The following is a 25,185-nucleotide window of genomic DNA, read 5'->3' on the forward strand; positions in this document are numbered from 1 at the left end:
CAGTGTGTTTTGACACACAGAAGTTTTAAATTTTAATGAAGTCCAATGTGTTTTCTTCTGTTCCCTATACTTTTGATCTCATACCCAAGAAGTCACTGTTAAATCTAATGTCATGAAGCCCATTCCTATGTTTTTATAGGAGTGTTATAGTATTAGGTCTCATATTTCGGTCTTAGATCCATCTTAATTTTTCTATATGGTGTTAGGTAAAGGTCCAAACTCATTCTTTTGCATGGGGATGTCATTTTCCCAGCATCATTTGTCAGACTATACTGTTACACTGTCTTGACACCCCTGTCAAAAATCATTATATATATGCAAGATTTTGTTTCTGTACACTCTATTCTCTTCCATGGGTCTATGTGCCTGCCCCTATGCCAATAAATACTAAACTGATTAGTGCAGCTTTGTAGAAAGTTTTAAAATCAGGAAGTGTAAGTCTTCTAGCTTTGATCATCTCTTCAAGTTCCATGAGATTCCACACCAATTTTAGGATGGGTACTTTATTTCTACAAAAAGCATCATTAAGATTTTGATAGGCAATGTGCTGAATCTGTAGATCACCTTGGGTACTACTGACATCCTAACAATATGAAGTGTAATCCATGGACATGGGATGCCTCGTATTCATTTATATCTCATTTCGTTGTGTTGTGTAGTTTTCATTATACAAGTCTTCTATCTCCTCCATTCTTTTTTGATATTAATGTAAAGGAAACTTTTTTCTTAAATTTCCTGTCATATTGTCCATTGTTAGTGTATAGAAATGCAACTGATTTTTTTTCATTAAGTTTATTGGTACATCTTACGTATACAATATGAAGACATTCATGATTGGGAATTTTTACCTTTACATGATGTCTCTTGGTTCTTATGTTTTTCCCATTCCCCTAACCTCCCTTCAACCCCTCCCCCCTATCCATTTACAAAGCCTTTGTTTCCATTTTTTCCTTTTCTCATATTTTTCTTTTCCTTTCTTTTCTTTCCCTTACTCCTCCCACTTCCTCTTCCCCTTTAGACCTTTTCTTCCTATTTCACATTATCTATTATACATTTTGATTCTTATTTACACTTTCAGTTTCTCACATGAGAGAAACTATTCGGTATTTACACATGTGTGTCCTATTTTTTTCACTTGAGTATGGCCTCAATGCGCATCCATTTAGCTATAAATGACTCTCATTTCTCATTCCTTTTTTTTTTTTTTTTTGGTACTGGGGATCGAACTCGGGACCTTGCACTTTTGAGGCAAACCACAGAACCACTGAGCTAAATCCCCGGCCCTAGTTTCTCATTCTTTATGGCTGAGTAGTACTCCATTTTATAAAAAAGAAAAACCCACATCTTCTTTATCCAGTCTCCAGTTGATGGGCACTTGGGCTGTTTCCAAGCTTTAGCTATTACAAACTGTGCTGCTATAAATGTGGGTGCACATATATCACTATGGTATGATTCTTTTAATTCTTTTGGGAAGATACTCAGCAGAGGAATAGCTGGGTCAAATGGGACCTCCAGTCCTAGTTCTTTGAGGTATCTCCATACTGATTTCCACAGTGGTTGCACCAGTCTACACTCCCACCAGCAGTGGAGAAGGGTTCCTTTCTCCCCACAACCCCGCCAGCATTTGTGATTGGTTGATTTCTTGATAGCAGCCATTCTTTCTGGAATGAAGTGAAATCTCAGTGTTGTTTTCAGCTGCATCTCTCGAATGACCAGTGAGGTTGAACATTTTTTCAGATATTTATTTGCTGCTTTTACTTCTTTGTCTGAGAAATGTCTGTTGATTTCAGATGCCCATTTTTTAATTGGGTCTTTGAATTTGAATATTCTCTGATTTTTTTCAGTTCTTTGTATATTCTAGATAGTAGTCCTTTGTCTGAGGAAGAGCTAGTAAAAATTTTTTCCCACATTGTAGGTTGCCTCTTAGCTCTGTTGGTGGTTTCTTTTGCAGTGCAGAAGCTTTTTAATAGGATAAGATCCCAGTTGTTGATTCTCTGTGCTAGTTCCCATGCTACTGAGGTTTTGTTCATAAAGTCTTTTCCTATGCCAATGTCTTCAAGAGTTCTACCTAACCTATCTTCCAGCAAGTTTAGTGTTTCTGTTTTAATATTTAGATCTTTGATCCACTTGGATTTTTTTTTTTTTTTTTGGTACAGGGATCAAATTCGGGCCCTTGCACTTGTATAGCAGGCAGCGAAACCACCGAGCTGAATCTCCAGCCCTCCACTTGGATTTTATTTGCATGGTGAAAGACATGGGTCTAGTTTCTGTGGCAGGTTGAAATCCAGTTTTTCCAGCACCATTTATTAAAGAGGCTATCTTTCCTCCAGTGAGGATGGTTGGCTCCTTTACCAAAGATGAGGTAGCTGAGTATGTCCAGAGTTGTTTCTGAATCTCCTAATCTATTCCACTGATCCTCGGGTCTGTTTCTTTGGCAGTACCATGCTGTTTTTATCATGGGGGCTTTGTAGTATAGTTTCATGTTGGGGACTGTGATACTCCGTCATGTCTTTGTTGCCTATAATTGCTTTTGCTCTTCTAAGTCTCTTCTGGTTCTAAATGAATTTTTGGATTATTTTCTCTAGTTCTGTGAAATATACTGTTGCAATTTCAATCATGATTGCATTGAATCTATACAGCAGTTTTGGAAGTATGGTCATTTTTACTATATTGTTTCTTCCTACCCAGGAGCAAGGGATGTCTTTACATTTTCTGATATCCTCTTCAATCTTTTTTCAGAGTATTGTAGTTCTCAATGTAGAGGTCTTTTACCTCCTTTGTTAGATTCATTCCTAGGTATTTCATTTTTTGAATACTATTGTAAAAGGAATTGTTTCCCCAATTTCTCTCTCAGTCTGTTATTTGTGTACAAGAAGGCTATTGATTTTTTGAGTTGTTTACCTTGTAACCAGCTACTCTACTGAATCTGTCAATTAAGTCTAGAAGATTTTTAGCAGAGTTTTTTGGGTCTTCTATGTAAAGTATCAAGTCATGTGCAAATGATGACAGTTTAACTTCTTCCTTTCCTATCTTTATTCCTTTTATTTCTTTCTCTTGTCTAATTGCTGTGGCTAATGTTTCCAGAACCATATTGAACAGGAGTGGTGATAGTGGACATCCTTGTCTTGCTCCTGATTTTAGCATGAAGGATTTCAGTTTTTGACCATTTAGTATGATACTGGCTGTTGGTTTTTCATAGATGGCTTTTATCACATTGAGATAGAGACCATCTGTTCCAATTTTCAGTAGGGTTTTTATCATGAATGCATGTTGGATTTTTTTCAAATGCTTTTTCTTCATCTATTGAGATGATCATATGGTTTTTGTCCTTGGCTCTATTGATATAGTGTATTACATTGATTGATTTGCCTATGTTGAACCATCCCTGGGATGTATCCCACTTGGTCAGGGTGTGTGATCTTCTTGATAATCTTTTGCATTCTATTTGCCAGTATCTTATTAAGGATTTTTGCATCTATGTTCATTAGTGAGATTGGCCTATAGTTCTCTTTTTTCAGTTGGGTCTTTCTCTGCCTTGGGGATCAAGGTGATGCTTGCTTCCAGGAATGAATTGGGAGTACTGCTTTCCTTTCAATTTCATTGAAGAGTTTAAACAGTAGTGGCAATAGTTCTCCTAATGTCTTGTAGATTTCAGCAGTGAAGTCATCAGGACGTGGGCTTTTCTTTGTTGGTAAATTTTTAATTATGTTTTCTATTTCACTGATTGAAATTGGGGTGTTTAGAATTTTTATATCTTCTTCATTCAGCTTTGGTAATTCATATGTATCTAGGAATCTGTTCATTTCTTCTGTGTTTTCCATCAATACCTTACCAAAGTAGGTATTGATGAACCTCTGGATTTCTGCTGGATCTGTTGTGATTTCACCCTTTTCATTCCTAATTGCATGGATTTGAGCCTTTTCTTTCTTTCTTTTTCTTTTTTTTTGATAAGGTTGGCTAAGGGTTTGTCGATCTTATTTATTCTTTTGAAGAATCAACTCTTCGATTCATTAATTTTTTGTATTGTTCTTAGTCTCCACTGCATTGATTTCTGCTCTGATCTTTATAATTTCCTTTCTTGTACGAGCTTTGGGTTTGTCTTGCTCTTCTTTTTCTAGGAGCCTGAGGTTCAGCATTAGATTGTTTATTTGAGCTCGTTCCGTTTTCCTAGTATGGACATTCACCGCTATAAACTTCCTTCATAGAACTGCTTTCATTGTGTCCCATAGGTTCCTGTATATTATATTGGCATTATCATTTAATTGTAGAAACTGTCTAATTTCCTCTGTGACCCACTGGTTGTTCAGGAGAGAGTTACTCAGTTTCCATGTGTTTGTGACATTCTTGCAGTTTCTTATGCTATTGATCTCCAGTTTAATTACACTATGGTCTGATAATATACAGGGGATAACTTCAATTTCTTTGCATTGACTTAAACATGTTCTGAGCCAGCATGTGGTCTATTCTAGAGAATGACCAGTGTGCACCTGAAAAGAATGTGTATTCTGATTTTATGAGATGAAACACTCTGTAGACATTTATTAAGTCCATTTGTTCAAAAGTTTGGTTCAGTACTAGTATATCATTGTTCATTTTCTGTCTAGATGATCTGTCTATTTGTGACTGGGGTATTGAGTAATATAATTGTATTAGTGCTTATTTGGTTTTTCATGTCTATTTAATATTTATTTATATAGATGGGAGCACTAGTATTTGGTGCATATGTATTTGTGATCTCTTCCTCTTGGAGTGTTCCCTTCACAAGGATGTAGTGACCATCTTTGTCTCTCTTAATTAGTTTTGGTTTGAAATCTACCTTGTCTGCACATAAGATTGCTACCCCTGCTTTTTTCCGGGTTCCTGTTGCATGGAGAACTGTTTTCCATCCTTTTACTTTCCATCTATTAATTTCTTTTTCAATTAAGTGTTTCTTGTGTACAGCATATTGTTAGATTTTGCTTCTTAATCCATTCTGCCAGTCTATTTCTTTTGATTGGTGAATTGAGGTCACTAGCATTGATGGTTATAATTGATACGTATTGACTTATCCTTGTCACGATATTTTCCTATTGTTGGCTCTTTTATTTCCCGGCCCCCTCTTCCCTTTAATTTCTTGCCTTGTCTGATGGCTTCACTCTCTTGGGCCTCATGGAGTTGTGACTCTCATTGTCTTTTTCTAGGAGATTGTTCAGAACTGTTTGGAGTGCTGGTTTGGTATTCTTGAAGTTTCTCAGGTGTTCTTTGTCATGGACGTATCTCATTTCCCCATCAATTTTGAAAGATAAATTTTGCAGGATACAACAATCTAGGTTGGAGGTTATTTTCTTTTAGGGCTTGAAATACTTCACTCCAGGCTCTCCTTGACTTGAGGGTTTGTGTTGAAAAGTCTGCTGTGATTATGATGGGCTTTCCTTTGTATGTGATTTGTTTCTTTTCTCTGCTTGTAGGATTTTGTTCTTCTGTTGGGTTTCTGGGATCTTGACTACTGTATATCTAGGTGCAATTTTTTTTTTTTTTTTGGTACTGGGGGATTAAACTTGGGACCTTATGCCTGCAAGGCAGGCAGCAGAACCACTGAGCTAAATCCCCAGCCCCTAGGTGTAGATTTTTTTTTATCATGGCTAGTTGGAGTCCTCTATGCCTCATGTATCTGATTGTCAAATTCTTTTTCTCTGCTTGGAGCCTTTATGGCCCCCCAGGTGCCTCTGCAGTGCAGATTCAGATACTGCGTCACCCCTGCAGCATGGGCTGGGGGCAGTGATGGCCTCTGAGTGATGCAACTGATTTTGAATACTGACTTTGTATCCTGTTTTGCTAAATTGGTTTATTAGCTTTTGATAGATTCTTTAGGGCTTTCTACATATAAAAGATCATATCTTTGAAGATATAATTTTCCTTTTTCTTTTCCAATTTTGGTGGCTTTTTCTTGCCAATTGCTCTAGAAGGTCCAGTGCTATGTTGAACAGAACCGGTGGAAGTAAACATTCTTGGTTTTTGTTCCTTATTTTAGAGAAAAGATAGTTATGGTGGGAGTTTCAAAGATGGCTTTTATTATGAAGTAGTTTCCTTTCATTCCTAGTTTGTTGGGCTTTTCCCTTTTCTCCTATCAACATGGTGTGGTATCAAGTTGTGTATACAAAGCCATTCCTGCATTCCAGGATTAAATCTCATTTGGCCACAGTGTATAATCACTTTAATACACTGGTGAATCTGGTGATGGTTTCCCCATTAGTGTTCACAAGTGATATAATTGATCTACAGTTCTCTATTCTACCAGTGTCTTTGTCTGACTTTGGTACCTGGGTATTGCTGGCCCCATAGAATGAGTCAGGAATTATTTGCTCCTCTTCAATTCCTTTGGAAATTTCTGAGGATTGGTATTAGCTCTTACTATAAAACATTTGGTAGAATTCATCACTGATAATGTCCAGGGCTTTTGTCAGATGTTTTTAGGCTTTTAAAATTTTTATTAGTACATTTGCAGTATGTAATAATCACTGGGGGTTAGATGTACCTAACACACCTTAATCCTTTTTATGTCCTCTTCCCCTCCTCTCCCTCCCATCAGATTTTTTAAAAATTAATTTTATTGATACATTTTAGGTATACGATATAATGACATATATCATTGGAAATTTGCACCTTTGCATACTCTTGGTTCTTATTTTTTCCCCTTCCCCTGCTCTCCCTTCAACCCCTCCATCCCTCCCTATTTACAGACTTTGTTTCCATTTTGTCATTTTCTCATATTAACTCCATTCCCTTTTTTCCTTTCCCCTACCCTCCCACTTCCCCTTTGCCCCTTTTCTTCCTATTCCACATTATCTATTATACCTTTTAATCCATATGTACATTTTCAATTTCTCACACTAGAGAAGCTATTTGGTATTTACACATGTGTCCTATTAATTTCACTTGAGTATCGCCTCAATGTTCATCCACTTAGAAATGTCTCTAATTTCTCATTTTTATGGCTGAGTAGTACTTCATTTTATATAAAAAAAAGAAAAACATTATCTTTATCCAGTATCCAGTTGATGGGCATTTGGGCTGTTTCCAAGTTTTAGCTATTACAAACTGTGCTGCTATGAACATGGGTGCACATATATCGCTGTGGTATGATTCTTTTAATTCTTTGGGAAGATACCCAGCAGAGGAATAGCTGGATCAAATGGAACTTCCAGTCCTAGTTCTTTGCGGTATCTCCATACTGATGTCCACAGTGTTTGCACCATTCTACACTCCCACCAGCAGTGGAGCAGTGTTCCCCTTTCCCCATCCTGTCAGATTTTTGATAACTAATTCTAATTAGTTATCTTTTCAGATTTTCTATTTATGATTGTCTAGATAAATTTCAGGTTTCTAGGAATTTATCTGGTTTATTGACATATAATTGTTCATAATACTTATAATCCATCATTTATGTAGAATCATAAGTAATCTTCCCACTTCCATTTGTTTTCAAAGAAATATCTTTTTAAAAATTATTTTGCTCATGCTATAATCTTTATTATTTCATTTCTTCTGGTAACTTTGGGTTCAGTTTATTCTTTTAAAAGTTAGGCTGTTTGAGAATTTTTTAAAATGCATTTATTTCTGTAAAATGCCCCCCATCATCAGGGCTTTTGCAGAAGCCTACAGATTTTGGCATGTTTCACTTAAGTGTCAAAGCATTTTCTAATCTTCCTTGTGATTTTGTCTTTCATGCATTGGTTGTGTTAATTGCCAAAATTTGTGAATGTTGCTGTTCGTCTCCTGTTACAAAATCCACATTCACCCCATCCTGGTTGGGAAATACTCTGTAACATCTAATTTGCAGCCCAACCCACATTCCATCCTAGGAAACACCCTGTGTACCGCAGAAGACGGTATGCTGCTACAAGGGTGAAGAGTAGTGTGCTTGCCTGTTACAGGTAGCAGACAACTTAATACGCTGTTTAAGTGTTCTCTCCTCTTATCTTCTGCCTGGTTGTTCTATTATGAGAATGTGGCATTGAAAGCTTCAACTATTACTGTACAAGGTGTGACTGCAAATTACAGTGAATGTTTAAAAACTTTTAAAGTTTATTATAAGCTGGGTGCAGTGGCAATGCCTGTAATCCCAGCACTCACGAGGCTGAGGCAGGAGGATCGCCGTGAGTTCAAGACCTGCCTGGGCTACATAGTGAGTTCAGGGCCAGACTGAAGTATATAGGGAGGCTTGCCTCAAAAAACAAACAAAGTTTATTATAGTAAAAGACACATTAACCCTAATGCCATCCAAATACTCCCTTTCACTCCAAACACACTTACACTTGCCACTTTCTCTTTTTTGGTACCAGGGATCGAACTTAGGACCTTGCACTTGCAAGGCAGGCACTGGCACCACTGAGCTAAATCCCCAGTCCCATACTTGCCACTTTCTGAAGCCATTCTGGAAGTCCTGAGTATCTTTATAAGGCATGGTAAGTGTTGTTACCAGGTGCCATCCAATGGAAAGACAGGGTCATAAAAACATCAGTGTTCCTTCACTCACTTTATTCACCGGATGGGGCACTGTGTGACTTCTGGCTCCTGCCCAATGTGAAGATGACCATGAAAAGTAAATGTTTTTGAATCGATTCAAGACACTGAGGCAGCCATGACTGTGCAACTGAAGACACTCACCAAAGAGAACTCAGTGGTGAGAACAATGGGATGTGTATTCAGAAGGGGGGCTGGGGATGTAGCTCAGTGGCGCCATGCCTGATGATTGCCATATGATAAAAGTCCCGGTAAATTGGAATGAGATTCAATATGTTCAATAAAAAAGGGTGCTGTCCATTTACAGATGGCTTTTTGTAATCTTTGAAATAAATTTAATAATTCTGGCTCCAATGAGGAATGAACTATGGCATTTTCTAAGTGCTGAATTAAGTAAACTGCATAGGAAGAGTCACAATATTTAAGGTCTGTGATGGAAAGTTCTCTATTACATAAAAAGTGGCTGTTAATTCAGATCTTTGAACTGAAAGGCCAGGAGTTAAAATGATATGTTGAAAATTTTTACTCCATACTGCTCCTCTCCCCTTAAAGGAGCCACTGTGAAAAATGTAACTGCTTCCTTAAGGGGTGGAAATTTGGTTATTACAGAGAGAATAAATTCATGTTGCATAAAAAATTGTAGCAAGGGGTCATTTGGATGATTATCAACTTGGCCGATAAAATCTGCAAATGCAACTTGCCAGTAGATGGCAGTCTGTAGCAACGATTGCATCTTCTAATGGCAAAATTATAAATTGAGGATCAAATCCAAATATTTGACATGCCCTATTTCGTCCTATGGAAACGACCTTTGCAATTTGCCCCACATACAACTGTAGTGTCCTCACCAACTGATTAGGTAAAAGTAACCCCTCCGTGGGAAAAACTTGTTCATCATAATACTGTCCAAGTAGTCCTGTGGGAGAATGAGGAGTCTGGAGTACAAACAAGTACACAGGGTAATTAGGATTAATTCTAAAAACCTGTCAATCATGAATGCTTCTCTCAATTAACTGTAGCTCTTGTGCCTCCACAGTTAAGCTTTGGGGAGAATTTAAATCTGAATTTCCTTGTAATATGTTACATAAATGTTGTGACTAAAAGGTTACAATACTCAATTTAGGTCTTAGCCAATTAACATCTCCCAACAATTTTTGAAAATCATTTAAGGTTTTTAATTTATCAATTCAAATTTATACTTTTTGAGGCTTTGTAGTTCTTTCAGCTATCAGAGTACCTAGATAGTGGTAAGGAGCAGATAACTGCACCTTTTCAGGGGTTACAGAAAGGCCAAATTTAAGTAAATCCCATTTGGCATGGGCAAAAAGCCTGTAAGAGTCTCTTGTTTATCAGATGCTATCAATAGATCATCTATAAAATGCAACAAATATATGAGGGAATTTCCTTCAAGTGGCCTGTGAAGCCTTAGGCACAAACCACTGACAAAGCACAGGACTACTTGTCATTCCCTGGGACAAAACAGTCCACTGAAACTTCTTCACAGGCTCTGGGAAATTTATACTTGGACTAGAAAAAGCAAAATGAGGCCTATCTGCTGGAAACAAAGGAATATTTTTTTTTAAGTCTTTCAAATCAAGAACAATTATTGGCCATTCTTGTGGAATAGCACTTGGGTTTGGGAGCCCTGGCTGTAAAATTCCCATTGGGAGGAGGCTAGCATTCACTGCATGCAAATCTTGTATTAACCATTTTCCTGATTTGGGGAGGATGATAAAAACTGGTGTGTTCCAGGAACTGACAGAGGGCTCAAGATGTCCTTCATTTACCTGTTCAGCTACCAAATGATTGAAAACCTGTTGTTTCTCCTTAGTAAGGGGCCACTGATCAACCCACATAGGACTATCAGGTTTCCACTGTAAAGGCAGTGCCGCTCTGGGCACAGAAACCACAATGGCCCTCATTATGAATTTGATTCATATCCAATTCCATAATAATTGTTTTTTACCTGAGGCTCTAGGGGCTGTTTGTCCCTGAAGCTGCCTGCCTAATCCCTTTGCTTCCTGATAACCCATTCTGTCCATCACATGCCTGGCTGGAGATATGGCAGGAGGCAAGGTTGTGATTACCACCTTCCATTCCTTCAGTAAATCTCTGCCCCGTAAGTTTACCGGAATGGGTGCAGTGTTGGGGCACACGTGTCCTGCCTGTCCATCTGGGCCCTCATAAGGCAGTGGCACAGTACTCTGTAATACTCGCTGTGGTGAGCCTAGCGCCCCCAGGGAGGTAGAATCTTTAGGCCAAAATGGTGATGAGATGATAGTTTTATCTGCTCTAGTATGTAGGTCCATGTAAAATTCCTTCCGTTAATTTTAATCTTACATATAGGCTTGGGAATTCCTATCAGGGAGTTCCTATCCGGGGAGTTCTGAGAGGCATTACTGGCAATGTGTCTTTTACTGTAATAATTCCAAATGTAAACATTTACTGTGTTTTTAATTCACACCTTGTATACATCCCCAACCCCAGTGCATTTCTCTCTTAAGCATCAACAACTCTTACTTTCTCTGTTTACTTCTTCAACTCTGCCCAATAAATATCTATGCCTCTCAATGGTGGATCCTAAAATTCTTTTTTCTGTAAAGAGAGTCAATGAACCTACTCCACGAAGGGGCACAAGTTGTGGTCCCCATCTCCTCTTTGGGGGACCTCCTCAGACCCTATCATCCAGTGACATACCCATGTATACCTATGTTCATAAAGATTCAGTGGTATCTTGGTTCACGAACTTGATTCTTGCCATGATTCTGGTCACAAACCTAGTTAGACAAGAACCAAATCAATTTCAATGGTTAGGTTCAATGTTGACATTATGGGGAAATTTGATTCAGTTCTCAACCAGTTTGGTTTGCAATCAGAATCATGGAGAGAATTGAGTTCGTGAACCAAGGTACCACTAACAACTGGAGCAACAGAAATAGCTCCCAAGCTGGAAATAAACCACACTTCCATCAGATAATATATATTTTATTTGCACACTGGAATACCACACAATCATGAGAATGAACCATGTGCAAATGCATGTAATAAAAATCTCACGAACACATTGCTGAGCCACAGAAGTCAGATACAACAAATGCATAATGTTTAATTCCATTCACATAATGCTCCTAGAACCAGAAAGTGGTTAGTTACAGCAAGGGAAGGTGTCACCAGGAGGGAGACTTACAGGGTTGGAGACAGGACTGCATGCAGGTGATCAGCTTGTGAAAATCACTGACATGACTGCATAGATGTGACACTTGCCTCTGGTTGGTCCTCAGCTGAGACTGAGAAGTCTCCTGGTGCAGCTCCACAGCCAAAGCAGAAGAGCACCACCCCTGACACAGCCCTCAAAAGCCTGGCTCTGAGAAGCAGGTCTCCTCCCACTGCAGAGTTCAAGGTTCTCTGACCCCCACCAGTGCATTAAGGGCTGGAGACCTCTCTACTCTCCCTCAAAGCCTCTCATCCAGGAATCAACACTTCTCTCAGGGAGCATGGGAAAAGCACTATTTTGCATCAAGAGGCCAGGGCCCCAACAGTGAACACTCAGGCTGCTGGTGGTGGCCAGGTGGGGTCTCACATGCAGCAAGGGTGCAGGCTGCCCGGGTCAGCATTCTCCCTCTCTCACTTTCTTGTCATTGCAATGGGAATGATGGTGCTTACCTCAGAGTTGTTAGAGATTGAGATGAGTTACCAGAGGTGAAACACTTAGAGAATAACACAAGTTAGGAGCTTCACAAACATGAGCTGTCAACTCGGCTTCATCCCTGGAATACTGCCCCTGAGGAAGACAGCCAAGCATTTCTAGGGAGAGAGGCTGGGGTTCACCCAAAGTCCCCACAGCCAAGCCACGAACAGGCATTTAGGTACAACTCCTATCAGGGATCAGCTGCCTGGGTTTGGCCTTTGCAGACTTAAGGACCTTTGCAGTGACTGGCTCCAGATAAGCCAAATATACAGAGCCTGAGGTAGACAACAGAGAGCCAGTTTACACAGTGAAAATAACCCTTAGCAGCTAGAATGTACGCACTGGCACTTTCACCCCACACACAGGCCTAACAAAAGGCTCAATCTTCATCAGAGACATGCTGGGTACAGATAAAACAACTTATGCAACGAATCAAGGCAGGTGTGCCAGGGAATCTTCCCAAGAGAGGTAGTATGGCTGGGACCTGTCATGGCCAATAGGCTTTTCTGCTTTTCCCTGCACCCTCCCTCAACCTCATCAAAGTCTGTACCCCTCTGCTCTGATTCCCAATGGACAAACGAAATCAGACAGTAATCCTGTTTCTTCAACTTCCAAGTGTGGGACAGGGGAGTGGGCCCAGAATCTCTGTACTCACAATCAACCATCCAGTCTACACAGGCTCACACTCCTTAAGGGAGTTTCCCTCAACATCTTTCCTGTCCGAGGCCAAGCGTCCCCGGGAGTGACACTAGACCCCTTGCTTGTGGGCCCTGCAAACATGGGCTTGGGTGGCAATCTGCAGGCTTGCCCGCTCTCCCTAGCAGAGGGTGCCACCAGTGCTGGCCACCACTGCTGGCAGCGACTCCTCCTGAACACTGGCCACTGTACCTGTCCCTGAGGCAGATCCCAGGCCCAGAGAACACTATGTCAGTGCTTGCAGCCCCACTCCCAGAGCAGGCTGCCCCATTCTACAAATGGCTGACCAGATCTTCATCTCTAACTCTGCCCTGGAGGATAAGCTGCACAGCAGGTCTGGGACCACTTGACAACTGTCTCCCATTGTGCCCCCAACAGGGAAAGGCCTGCAGAGTGCAGGAGAGGACGGCCCTGCCCCTTTCACCTTTACCCGTCACTGCACAGACTCAAGCGGCACCTACAACGGCTGCACTATGCCCAGAGCGCTTCTCCCACTAGCTAGCTTCTCCCTTCTCTACACTAACAGCCTAAGTAGCTCCATTTTTTCTCTTCTCTCTACTTTGGTTTACCACCAATTACTCAATCCCTTGGGGGATTCTTCTCTCCCTGAAATGGCCCATGGAGTGGAGAGGGCTACACAAGACTAAAAGTACATGTATTACCTGTTAACTGAGGCTGTGACACAGCAGCATAGGATGGGATGAGAATGTTCTCTGCACCCACCAAACTTTTCAGCCAGCAAGAGCTCCCTCCAGCACTACCACCTCTGCCTCTGGCAGCTACCCCCAAGTTTGCTACTCAGCTTTGCTAATCTAACACCATGAACAACCAACAGATACAAACTAAGACTGTTTTTAAAACAAGTATTATAGATAATTATAGAAAGCAACCGTCTTTGTAATCCATGCTTTAAATAAGTAACGTAAAAAAGAATACACAATTGCTTTGCTTTTAAAGTTTCGCAGTACTAAAAACTGGCAAGTTTTCTAAATGCTGACTTAATGTAAGGATAACAGTTTATGTAATCATCAGTTTTGAAAAAGCTGTCAATTACACAACTGACTTTTTTTAAAAAGTAGTTGAGACTGAACCCAGGGCCTCATACTAGACAAGTGTTCCATCACTGAGCTATATTCCCAGCCCTTTTTATTTTTATTTTGGTATACTAAGTTGCCCAACCTGATCTCAAACTTGTGACCCTCCTGTCTCAGCCTCCCAAGTAGCTCTGATAACGGGCTTATCACCAAGGCTGGCCATAAATGCCAATCTTAATGACAATTATAACAATGATTCTGAAATGACAAATGAAAATCCAAAACAGATCAGACAATGGCTCCTACTGTGCAAAAAGCACTGATGTAACAGAGGAATATGAAGCACTTATTTCTGGGCTGAAGTAGGTATTCAGCATCAGTAACCTGGACCTAACATCAGTTAGGACTAATCCAAAGTGCATATTCCTATTGCAACTAAATGTATCAATCTGAAAAAATCCAGCAGGCATATGGGAGGGGGGGTGTCATTAAATCTGGAGAAAAGCTACACCACAGCATCCCTATTTGATGAAGAGGGTAGGCATGGTACCTAGTAACAATCTTGATGGCTGGGTACAATGATTGCTATGGCCAAAAATTCTTAACAGAACGCCAGAAAATCCCAAAATAACTCTATGCTGCCATCTCAATGTTCTAAACAATTCCAGAACTGCAGTACATTAGCAAATAGTTATACAGAAATACAACAAACAAGAAATTCTAGCTCAGTAACTTTTACAACAATCTAATATCGAGTTTTAAACTTAAAACTACAGCAATATATACAGAACATTTACATTCAAATGTACATAACACAATCCATTTAGCCTTAAAACTACTATGTGACAAAACTGTAGAATGAGCCCCCACACAAGCAAGCTAATGTGCTCTATCACCAGGTCCACAGCTGCAGGAAGTGCACACTGCAGACACACACTTGACAAACCGGAGCACTGTGGAAAGTCCAGCCGCTTTAACATGTCATATGATATAACTTTCATGAGCGAACACAGTACAGGCAAATGAATTCTTAGGACATTACTTAAAAAATAAATTTTTAAAGATGAAGGTCCTAACTCATCTTTATATATACACGCAAAGCTGATGTATCACAGACAACAAATGTTAGATACACTACAGTTTCCAGCAGCAGCCTGCACATTTAGAATTTATGGTTAAAATGCACACAGAGAGAACTGTCAACTCTATCTGAGACGGACGTTCAAATCTGCAGGGGATGGAGCTGCCCCAGTGCCTGCGAACTTACTGCTGCTTCTCAAAGGCAAAGACCAAGTAAATACCTGGGGAGGAAAGAGGGCAGTCAGGCTAGCTTCACACATCCTCAGAATAGCAACACAACAATCTCAGCACTGTTCATAGCTGGGTGAATACTCAGGCTTCCAAACTGCTTTTGAGGAAGAAACACTTCATTCATTGAAAAAGTTCTATTATTTGAGTCATATTTAGGCAGATACAGAATCATCTACATTTACTTCAAAACAAGTATCTACCTAGACAAAATGCAGACCATGGAAAAGCCAAGTCAGTAGCTCTAAAAAACTCCAAAAATGGCTTAAGGTAAGAAAACCTAAAAGTATAAAAGCAAAGAAAACTAAAAAGCATTGTATGAAGCGCAAGGACCCAAGTTCGATCCCCAGTACCTAAATAAATAAATAAATAAAAGTAAAAATAAAAACCATTGTATGACTCAAATCCTTTTACCTGGCACAAGGGAGGTAGAATTATTACATAACAAGCAGGAATAATTTAAATTTTCTATTAAAAAACTTTAAAACTAATGTATATTTTTAAAATACAGGGAATACAAAATGTAAAATCAGTGAGAAGAAATACATGGAGCACATATAACATGACACAGCAAAATCCAGCCACTTACCTCGCTGCTGGGCTGCAGGGTCTGACAAGGAAGTTGAGTCACAAGGCACATGGCAACAGATGATCAGAGAACCTGGGTACCCAGCCCCAGTGCTAATGCTTCTGTGGGAAGCCAGTCCTAAGGGTACTGCCTCAAGCAAGGCACCCTGCTGTGGTGCATCTCCCCACAGAGACGGGTCAGGAACATGAGTCCCTGTGTGCATCACAGGATGTCTACCCTGCCACATCTGGTAAGATACCCAGTCTGCATGGCAAGAGACTAACCCTTAAAACATTGCCAGCTGTTGAGGGCACGCACTAGGATACTTGAAAGTAATCCAAACGAAGGCCATCTAAGCTCAGCTGACTTTGAAGGTGGGACAGACAGATGAAGGCCAGGGACAGCCTCCTGAGCCTCCCTTTTCCAATCCACCCTGTACAGCAGGGCTATACCAGCCTCACAGACACTACTTGGGCCATGGCACTGTGCTACCCTTACTGACTAGCTTCAGTCTTCCTTCAGTGAGGTAACTGTGGCTGTCAGCACAGGCTGGTGTACACGGACGGGGCAGAGTGCTCATCAGCTCTAGAGTCAAAGACTCCTCCCCTCGGCCCCACCAGTGCTCTCCTGCAGTACCACCCTGCTTACTCCACAGAGCCATCCGAAGCCACGGCAAAGCAGCCCTCAGCACCCTTCTGTCCTAATGGAGGCTCGGTCACCTTACTCTACCAAAAGTTGGGTACAGATTGGGATGCACAGTCTGCAACTCTCTAAAAGTCCTCAACATCCGTTCGCAGGGATTTCCATGAGGCCACATAAACAATCACCTTGTGCTGGCCACAAGGTTCTCTCGCTGCTCCCTCACCTGTGAGAGACACCTGACAACCACAGTGTGCTCAGGAAGTGCTTCGAGGGCAGTGTGAGTTGCAGCAGAGGCCCAGCTCCAGCAGTACCAGCAAGTGTACAACACTCAGTCTACCAATGCCTGCGTCACGGCTCAGACTTCACTCTTTTCATGACACTCTCCCTCACCTGTTCTTCCCATTATAGTAACTATAGCACTTAAAAAGTTTGCCCGGGAGTACATTTTACTGGCATCTACTTCTTCCATGACACTGTACAAGGCAAAGACTTAACTTGTTTGCCTTTTTATCCCCTGAAGTCCATTCACAGAATTTTATGTATGTCAGTACTTGATAATTCATATTTAACAGCCTGTCTCTGCCACTCATGCATCAACATAAGCAACAAATGCTTAACTACACGGTGGGTAGGGGTGGACAGGAACACACTAACATCCGTGCCTCAGGGCACCCTGTGGGGACCGGGACCCTCCCCAGTGAGGCTCTGCTGGAGACCTGCCAGGCCTCAGGCACTAAGAGGCCTTCGCATTGGGCCTGTTTGCTGTCTGCACCCTTCCTGCGGCCTCAGTCAGCACCCAGCACTGTGCTTTCACAACAGCATCAGCACAGCTAGGATTTGGAAAACACAGCAAGTTTCGTGTAAGCCACTGAGTACAACAGAATCCCAAGGCAGACACCAGACCGAGACAGCATTCGGGACATGCAGGCAATGAACATGTTCCACGTGCTCCTGAGCCATAGACCACTCAGCTGAACAACAAAGGGGGTTAGACTCACAGGGGCACAGGCATACAGTATAAAAACACACAACACCTGAAACATGCCAGAGAAATTCCATACCCTACAGAGCTGTCAGTGAACCTGCACTGATGATACTCACTTGTAGCTTCCCATTCTGATTTACTTAGGGTTCCCTGAAATTAGAGAAAGAAAGAGAATGTTAGATTCAATATGGAAATAAGCATATGCTTGTCTTTCAACTGTGGACTGAACTGGCCAACACCCCTTAGCTTCTCTGAACATACACAAACAGTTGACTCTTAACAGAATTATGATCTGACCCTAACTGAATGCTACCTTCTCACCAGTACCCCAACTCACTGAAAGGGGGTTTGTGTACAGAGAGAGAAAGGGGGGGGGGTGAAAAAGAGGCATCCACCTTAAATTTTTAACTTGGAAAATGAAAAAAATTAAAAGCTTCTCTTGATTCATCAAATAGCATTGCAGGAGGGAATGACATTCTCATGTTTTTCTGAATAAGCCACCAAGTCAATACATATGATACAAAGGAAATGAATTATATTAAACATTTCAACATGATCACATGTATGCGGCACTGCACATGCCATCTATGTGACAAGATCCTGTGGCAGTTCTAGAACCTAACTGGTCTGAAAAAGTGACAAATGTGAGCACTGTTCTAGGACATCAGGGAAGTGCCATGAGAATAGTTTCTATCAATGACAAAGTCACAGCTACAGCTGACATCAGGCATGGTTACACTGTAATTTTTTTCAAAAGGTAAACTTTCACATAGAAATTAGTGAAAAGGAAGATGCACCTTTCCCCCATTTAGGTTCACAAAGCTCTGAATTCCACCTTGGACACTGAGTCAGCAGTGCCCTGAAGAGCGGGGACCCTTGTAGCACAAGCCTCTTGCCTTCCCCCACCTGCACAGACGCTTCAGACACAGCACTCCATCCTCAGTTCATGGGAACAAATTTATTCTATGCAACGTGGCATCAAAAGCCATCTGAACTTAAGGGAAACAGACTACTGTACATCTGATTTGAAATTCAGAGAGCACAGTATTACAAACAAGTGCAGTAATCGCTTAAATGTCCATATAACACGCTTTTTCTCCATTCCCTGTAAAATACTTTCCAAAATGAGAACTCACCAGTGGTAACCTCACTTGACTATTCTTCATGAATGCTGCTGCGTGCTCATAATCACCTGCCTTCTCAGAGTTAAGTTTAGAGTTCTCATTTGCAGGGTATGGCTGGGGAAGCAAATGAAATTGCCAGTCAAGATACTGTATTACACTGAAATTTACAATCTAACTTAACACCATAAACCACTGAAATAAGAATATAAGAATTACTTCAAAACTACAAGCAACATATATTTTTGAAATATGGGAAAAAAAACGCGAGAGCAAGAATTATCTTGTAAAGTAGGTATTATGATCAGCTTTTATCACAATCTTGGAAAACATACAGTGAAAATAAACTGTAATTTAAGTACAACAAAAGGCGGTCATTCGGCAGCATACACCTATTATTCTCTTTGATTGCTGGTCAAGAGCTGCTTGTTATAATACAAAGCTTAAAAAACATATTCATTAAGATGTAAATTTTTAGGGCCGGGGATTTAGCTCAGTGGTTTCACTGCCTGCTATGCAAGTGTAAGGACCCGAGTTAGATCCCCGGTACCAAAAAAAAAAAAATGTAAATGTAAATTTTTTTTTTGGTACCGGGGATCGAACTCGGAACCTTGTACTTGTGAGGCAGGTGGGGGAACCAATGAGCTAAATCCCCGGCCCAAGAGCTAAATATTAACGTGACAGTGATTCAGTAGCCATATAAACAGCAATAAGAAATAATATAAAAAGTCAACAGAGAACCTCATTTGAGGTAACAAAAGATGTGGGTTCAAGAAGGAAAATAACTAAAAAAACTGTTGTTTCAAATCCAGCATTACGTTAACCCATTTTAAGTACAGTCATTTCTCTTTGTATGAAAAAGTATTTTCCCTAATACGTATAACTCAAACTAGAAGTTACATAAAATGTTTGTTGGTTGTTTTTTTTTTTGGTACCGGGGATCGAACTCAGGTCCTTGCACTTGCGAGGCAGGCGGCGGAACCACTGAGCTAAATCCCCAGCCCTACATAAAATGTTTAATACAACAACTACCTTCCCTACAAAGGGTAATACATTCTTTCTAATACCTTTGTCTTACTGTGACAAACTACTCTGAAACCTCAGTCTCCTTAGGGAACTTTTAAGGAAAGGACCCGCAAATGCCTACTTGTTCACTATCCCTTTCTCTGTAAGTATCCCACAGCATGTGCATGCACTAGAAATCAAGCTATTTATTTGCTATTTTAAAACTACTGGGCTATTTCGAACTTTCACATTGTGAGCGTTAGCAACTTTACCTTTTATTACATCTTAAGGGATAAGAGAATCAATACTTGCTAAGTTTTCTTTTAATTTAACCTCACAGTTCTAGTTTCAGCATATTACAAAGCTTCAGGACTTTATTTTGCAGTTATCAAACCATTCTGTTGAAAATCTGCTTGGCTGCCTGTCAGTGAGCATATTCTGCTTCTCTTCTGCTGGTCATTTTGAAAGACCAACCAATACATGACCATACAGCTATAAATCGAGTTTTCAAAACCTACTAAAATGTACACATCCTAGTGTGTCCTGTCAAAGGATTTATTATTCCAGAACTGTGCCTGGAGTAAGTGCACTGGTGAAAACAGTAAGCAGGTGAGAGGGTTTCATAATCTTGGCTCCTTGATTATGTCTGGGGCTTCCCAACTTCAGCCCACAGCTCACATCCTTCACTTTATAACTTCAGCGCCATGGCCCAAGTCTTTCCCCAGGTCAAGACTTTAGAACTTTTGCTCTGTGGCATTCATCTTTCCGTTCTTCTCTCCCTGTGCCGAAGCAGCTGCACCCTGACCATTCTTTCTACTTCTGACCTCAGTATCTCTCCAAACTATCTTCCATAAGTCACCCAAACAAAGTCCTAACCCTAACAGGCTGTGCCCCTCACCTCTGCCATGGCCTTCACAGGCCCTAAGAAGTGATTGGCAAGAAACAGAGAAAAGACCAAAGGACTTTCAAGCTAGGTGGCATAGTGCTGGGTCACAGCCTCAATGGCAGGGCTGGGGAGAAGCAGTGTAAGAAAGAAAATCCACCATTAACAGTACTTCCTCACACCCCTGCAAGCTCCTGTTTCTCAGCCTTGCTCCTGTCCTGCTCACTGCTCCCTTTCCAAAAGGCCCTTTTGTGTGCTCACTGCATTTCAAATATTTCATTCACTAATGCTGCTACTCTCACATCACAATGAACTCCCCGACTGCATGTCTGTCTCCTTGATAAACCCTAAGGTCCTCAACACCCCACATCCTGAAATTGAAGTAATTTTAGAATCCTCTGACTATATGCTAACAGGAAACATAAATACTTGGTCATGTACATGTAAAGTGGGTCAGGGAGGGGCAATGCATTCAATGTACACAGCCTGTGGGGACTTCGCACACACACACACACACACACACACACACACACACACACACACACACACTGGGCTTCTAGTCTCCTCTCCCTCAAGATAACAAAAACTCCTATTGCTCCTAATACAAAGAAAATGAAAATATTCCCAATTCTAAGATGTAGGAAACATAATCACTTTATTGATTACAGATTTGAAAAGACAACTTAGGATTTAAAGAAAATCTTCCCACTCTAACTTTGACACGGAACTCTTGACCGTATGAAAGGAAGATTATCCAGAGTTAGCAGCTCTGTGACTCTGAACAATGTCTTCTCTGAACATCGTCTTCTCCAGGCCTCAGTGCCCATTTAGAAGTCATGAAAAATGACCACTCTGCCTACTTCACGGAGTAATCAGGACAGTAAGACATGGTATGCTTAATGTACCGAAGAGGACATTCTAAATGAAACAAACACTGAAGTTTGATGCTCACTTGAGGAGTGTAATTCTTTACCTGATTCTGACCAGTAACAAATGCATGAGCTGGGTATTTTAGATCTGTTCAATTAAGCACTGCTGGGTAGAGAAGAAAAGCAATCTACATTGTGTACTGCAAGTCTCTTCTGTAAAACTCTCCAGAGGAGAAACTTTTGGCCATCATCAAAGAATAGTTATGAGTGGGTCGAGCTTGGCACGGACCCTGGCCAGGAAGGTTCTAAAGTACGGATGTACTCAGCACGTAAGCACTTCTCAGCCGGGGGAAATGACTCAGCAGAAGACATGTACCCACTGTTAGGTATTTCAGAGCCCCCACAGAGCAAGCCCCCTCCTCTCCTTTCCCTTTACCCCACTCCGGCCACAAGGAACAGGGAGCTACCGCATAGCTAAGGCATGACCTCCCTTTGTTAGTGACTTTCTGCCTAGTTAAGGTCTTTCTGCCCCACTGGTTTCTTAGTCAGACATTCCAGTGAGACAGAGCTTCCCCCTAACCGAAACCTATTGTTACATACCCCAGCCCCAATCACCCACCCCCAGGAGTGGACTAGTGCTCTCCCACCTGCAAGATCCCTACATAAGCTTCCAGCTCGGCGCATACAGCTGCCAGACTCCATTCTGTAAATCAGCCTGGCAGGCTGCAGACAGCCCGCCCCAATGAAGCTTGCTTGGACGTCTGTGTGTGGCCCCCTTCTTCGGCGACCTTTCACCCACAGCTGTCACAACTGAGGCACAGGAGAGCTATGAGCAGGCATGGGTGGGGCGAGGCCAGGGACAATAAAGAGCAGCATCTTACAGCCCCACTGTCAGTGACAGGGAAGCCCTGTTTTAAAGCAGCTCCCCTCAGAAAACAGAGCTAGATCACTGCATCACTCATCCACCAGGTACTTACTCATCACCAGCCATGGAAATTTCCATGTCTGACTCTTCCTAGGTGCCGAAGAGTGCACAGCAGTTATTATCATACTCCTCAATACATTTATACATATCTAAACAGCCTTGGAAGATCTCAAAAACAACCAAACAAGTTCACTGTGATTTTGAATTTTTATACATTTTCTAAGTACTCACCTCTAGGGCCTGCATTCGTTTTAACAGCATTTTATTTTCATTGTTCTTAATCTTTTCTTCAAAGAATTCCATAAATGTTTTTTTGTAGACTAGTTTCATACTGTACTTCTTCAGCATTCTGTTCAAAAAAGATTACACAGTGAAAAGGGTTCCAAATGGTTATAATTCCTTAATAGCTTACTTTGCTATAACAGCAACATCTGGGCTTAACTAAGAAAGCTACCATTTCCTTCACAGGCTGACAATAAAGAAATGCAAAATGAAGAGCAACGACCCAAATCCCTGGGGCAGCACACAGCTCTTCCAGTTTAGCCAGCAGATGGGGAAGTACAATGAAAGCCAGCCTCCGGGCTGTAAGATGCGGCCAGGTTGAGGGAAAGTAGGCCAGGTTGAGGGAAAGTCGACTGATTCCATTCTATTTTATTTCCTCCCCTACAGCTGCATGGATAACAGCTGCCAATTTCCTTAAAAGATTCACTTTTATGTCCCATATCCTCTTAATTTTTACCTTACATCTCAGGCTGCTTCTCTGCAGTTATACAGGGCTGGGGGGGGGGGCGTGTTTTTTTACCTAACTTCCAAATCTCAGGTTTTGAAGACTAGGGTCTGGAATGGTGTTAATCATCCTTGCCCTAGGAGGTCTGCTCTCTTTTGTCACATGCACTTACTCCACTGCGTATCAGACCTGTGCCCTATGTGTGTAAAGACATTCTCTAACTTCTCATGTCCAAGGTTGAACTTCACAAGATTGTTTGTCTGTCATTCTCCATTACTGCAGTAAACCTATCTGTCTTCCTCTTCTAAATCCACATCACACCAAGTCCTTCAAAAGTTGCTCACCTCCTACTCTGTCTGCCACCATCCTGTTCCCGTAACCACCATCATCTGGCTGGCTGTACCACTCCAGGAACCTCTTCACTTGCTCCCTACCTTCCAGTATTAAAAGTCCCTCAATAAATTTCCGAATGCAGTCAGATTAAGCTTCCAAAAATACAAGTGTGGTCAATATCACCACCCAACCTGAACACCCTTCGTAGGGGTCCAACGTACCTAGGACACAATTCAAAAGCTCTGAATGTGGCATCTGCAAGGGATGCTGCCTCCACTCAGGCAGGTGGGTCCCTCGTTCCCTAAGATGCAGTCACAGTGGTTTCCTTCTACTCCTGTCCCACTCTGGGACTTCACACACTTGTCCGTTCCTGTTATCCACCTCCCCCTCACCCTGTGCATCCTGACTGAAACACCACTTCTCTCCAGGTGTCCCTAAGACCTCGCCGCATTAGGTCTCCCATTACCCTCAGGTTCACTTTCCCACTGCATTTGCCAAACGTATAATTATGGTCTGCTGTCCACATGAGGGAGCCAGGAGATGGCCTTAGGAAGCAGGGACAGGGGATGGCGGAGGAGAGAACCTCCGCAAGGCAGGGGAAGAAGGAAGGCTTGGTGCGAGGGGCCTGGGTGCCACGGGGCTGGTGTGCAGAGAGCACAGGGCAGGCGGGCTGCTATGGGGGGCAGCCCTCCATGAGAGACGGCTTGAGCAAAGGCCACACTTGTCCATTCCAGACAGCTCCAAATCAGCCTTTAGATAGAAAACCGAGTCTGATAATGTAAAAATATCACAATCTCAAGGAACCCAAGTTAGGTTCTGCAGTGAAACTTAATTACATTTTTGTTCAGTTTTAATGAAAACGCGAAAAGGCCTTTATACATTTTCAGATTCTATCTCACCAAATATGTTTTTTCTTTTTGGTACCAGGTATTGAACTTGGGACCTTGCGCTTGCGAGGCAGGCACCAGAACCACTGAGCTACACCCCTGGCCTCCAAATATGTTATAATAATTTTCCTCTAAACAAAAATAAATAAATAAATTTCTTAAAAATTAGATATTAATGTCAGGACTTGTAACTTTATAAGTTTATCATTAGACAATGTAAGTAGAAGATTCCTTAGCATTTAAAAAAATATCCTTTCGGGTTTACTAAAATCATCACTGTGTGAACCGAAACCACAAGCTAACATATGAAACATGAAAAACTGTTTAATTTCTTCTTTTACAAAGTTGAGAAATAACATTTTTCCAATTTATTAATTTTAATAAAATTTAAATGCATATTTTGTTATAACATATTTATATTTTATTAAATATAAATATATAGTATATTTATATATTATATTGTTATATATTATAATGTATTTATATTTTATTAAATATAAATAACATATATTTATAAACTTGAGCATATTACTTTCCTGATGTTCAGTCACAATGTTACTTGGCTTTCTTACATTATTGTTACATTCATAATTTTACAAGCTGAGTCCCAATTCACTCACCAATCAAAACTAAACAATAATAAAGCTCTTGCTCTTCTCAGTCAATATTCAAAGTAAGATTTTTGTTTTTAAAAAGTAATAAATCAAGCGTGGTCAGCTGTGACAGGCCTCCACTAAAGCTGACTCTCCTCCTCTTCTCAGCAGGGAAACCCCAAGGCCAGGGTGCATCACAAGGCCTTCCAGTCTTATCTGATAGAGCTAGGACCCCCAACTCTCCCTATGTCTAGTTTGCCAGAAAAACTAGGAATTCAGAAGCATGGGGGAATACACTCCTGAACTACACTTTTATACCCATTGCTAATGAGACAGAGGCTGATCAAAGCTACTACTGAAAAGTAAACTTTTGACACCTACCTCTATCAAAATAGGAGGACCTTTGATTTACAAAGACT

The 25,185-nt window shown here is 41.1% G+C and overlaps 1 protein-coding gene across 5 annotated transcripts in view; it reads right to left on the bottom strand.

Annotated features, from left to right (window-relative positions):
• The window catches only part of Rnmt (RNA guanine-7 methyltransferase), a 208,898-nt gene that overhangs the window by 172,483 nt on the left and 11,230 nt on the right, over positions 1-25,185 (bottom strand). For 3 of the 5 annotated variants that reach the window (XR_015451267.1, XM_087211138.1, XM_087211139.1), the window contains exons 8-10: positions 22,458-22,575; positions 18,560-18,661; positions 17,540-17,573 (exon numbers count right to left, since the gene is read on the bottom strand). Coding sequence is in view for 4 of the 5 variants with exons in the window: in XM_087211138.1 (XP_087067264.1) it covers positions 17,540-17,573; positions 18,560-18,661; positions 22,458-22,575 (254 nt within the window). In the remaining variant the exon portion in view is untranslated. Of the gene's footprint in view, positions 1-11,471; positions 15,222-17,539; positions 17,574-18,559; positions 18,662-22,457; positions 22,576-25,185 lie in introns of those variants that run through there. The other 2 variants (XM_004853289.3, XM_087211140.1) reach the window with 1 other exon arrangement.

Source organism: Heterocephalus glaber, unplaced genomic scaffold (assembly GCF_053883595.1).
Source record: "Heterocephalus glaber isolate CG9 unplaced genomic scaffold, H.glaber_assembly_v1.0 deba00001300, whole genome shotgun sequence".
NCBI lineage: Eukaryota > Metazoa > Chordata > Mammalia > Rodentia > Bathyergidae > Heterocephalus > Heterocephalus glaber.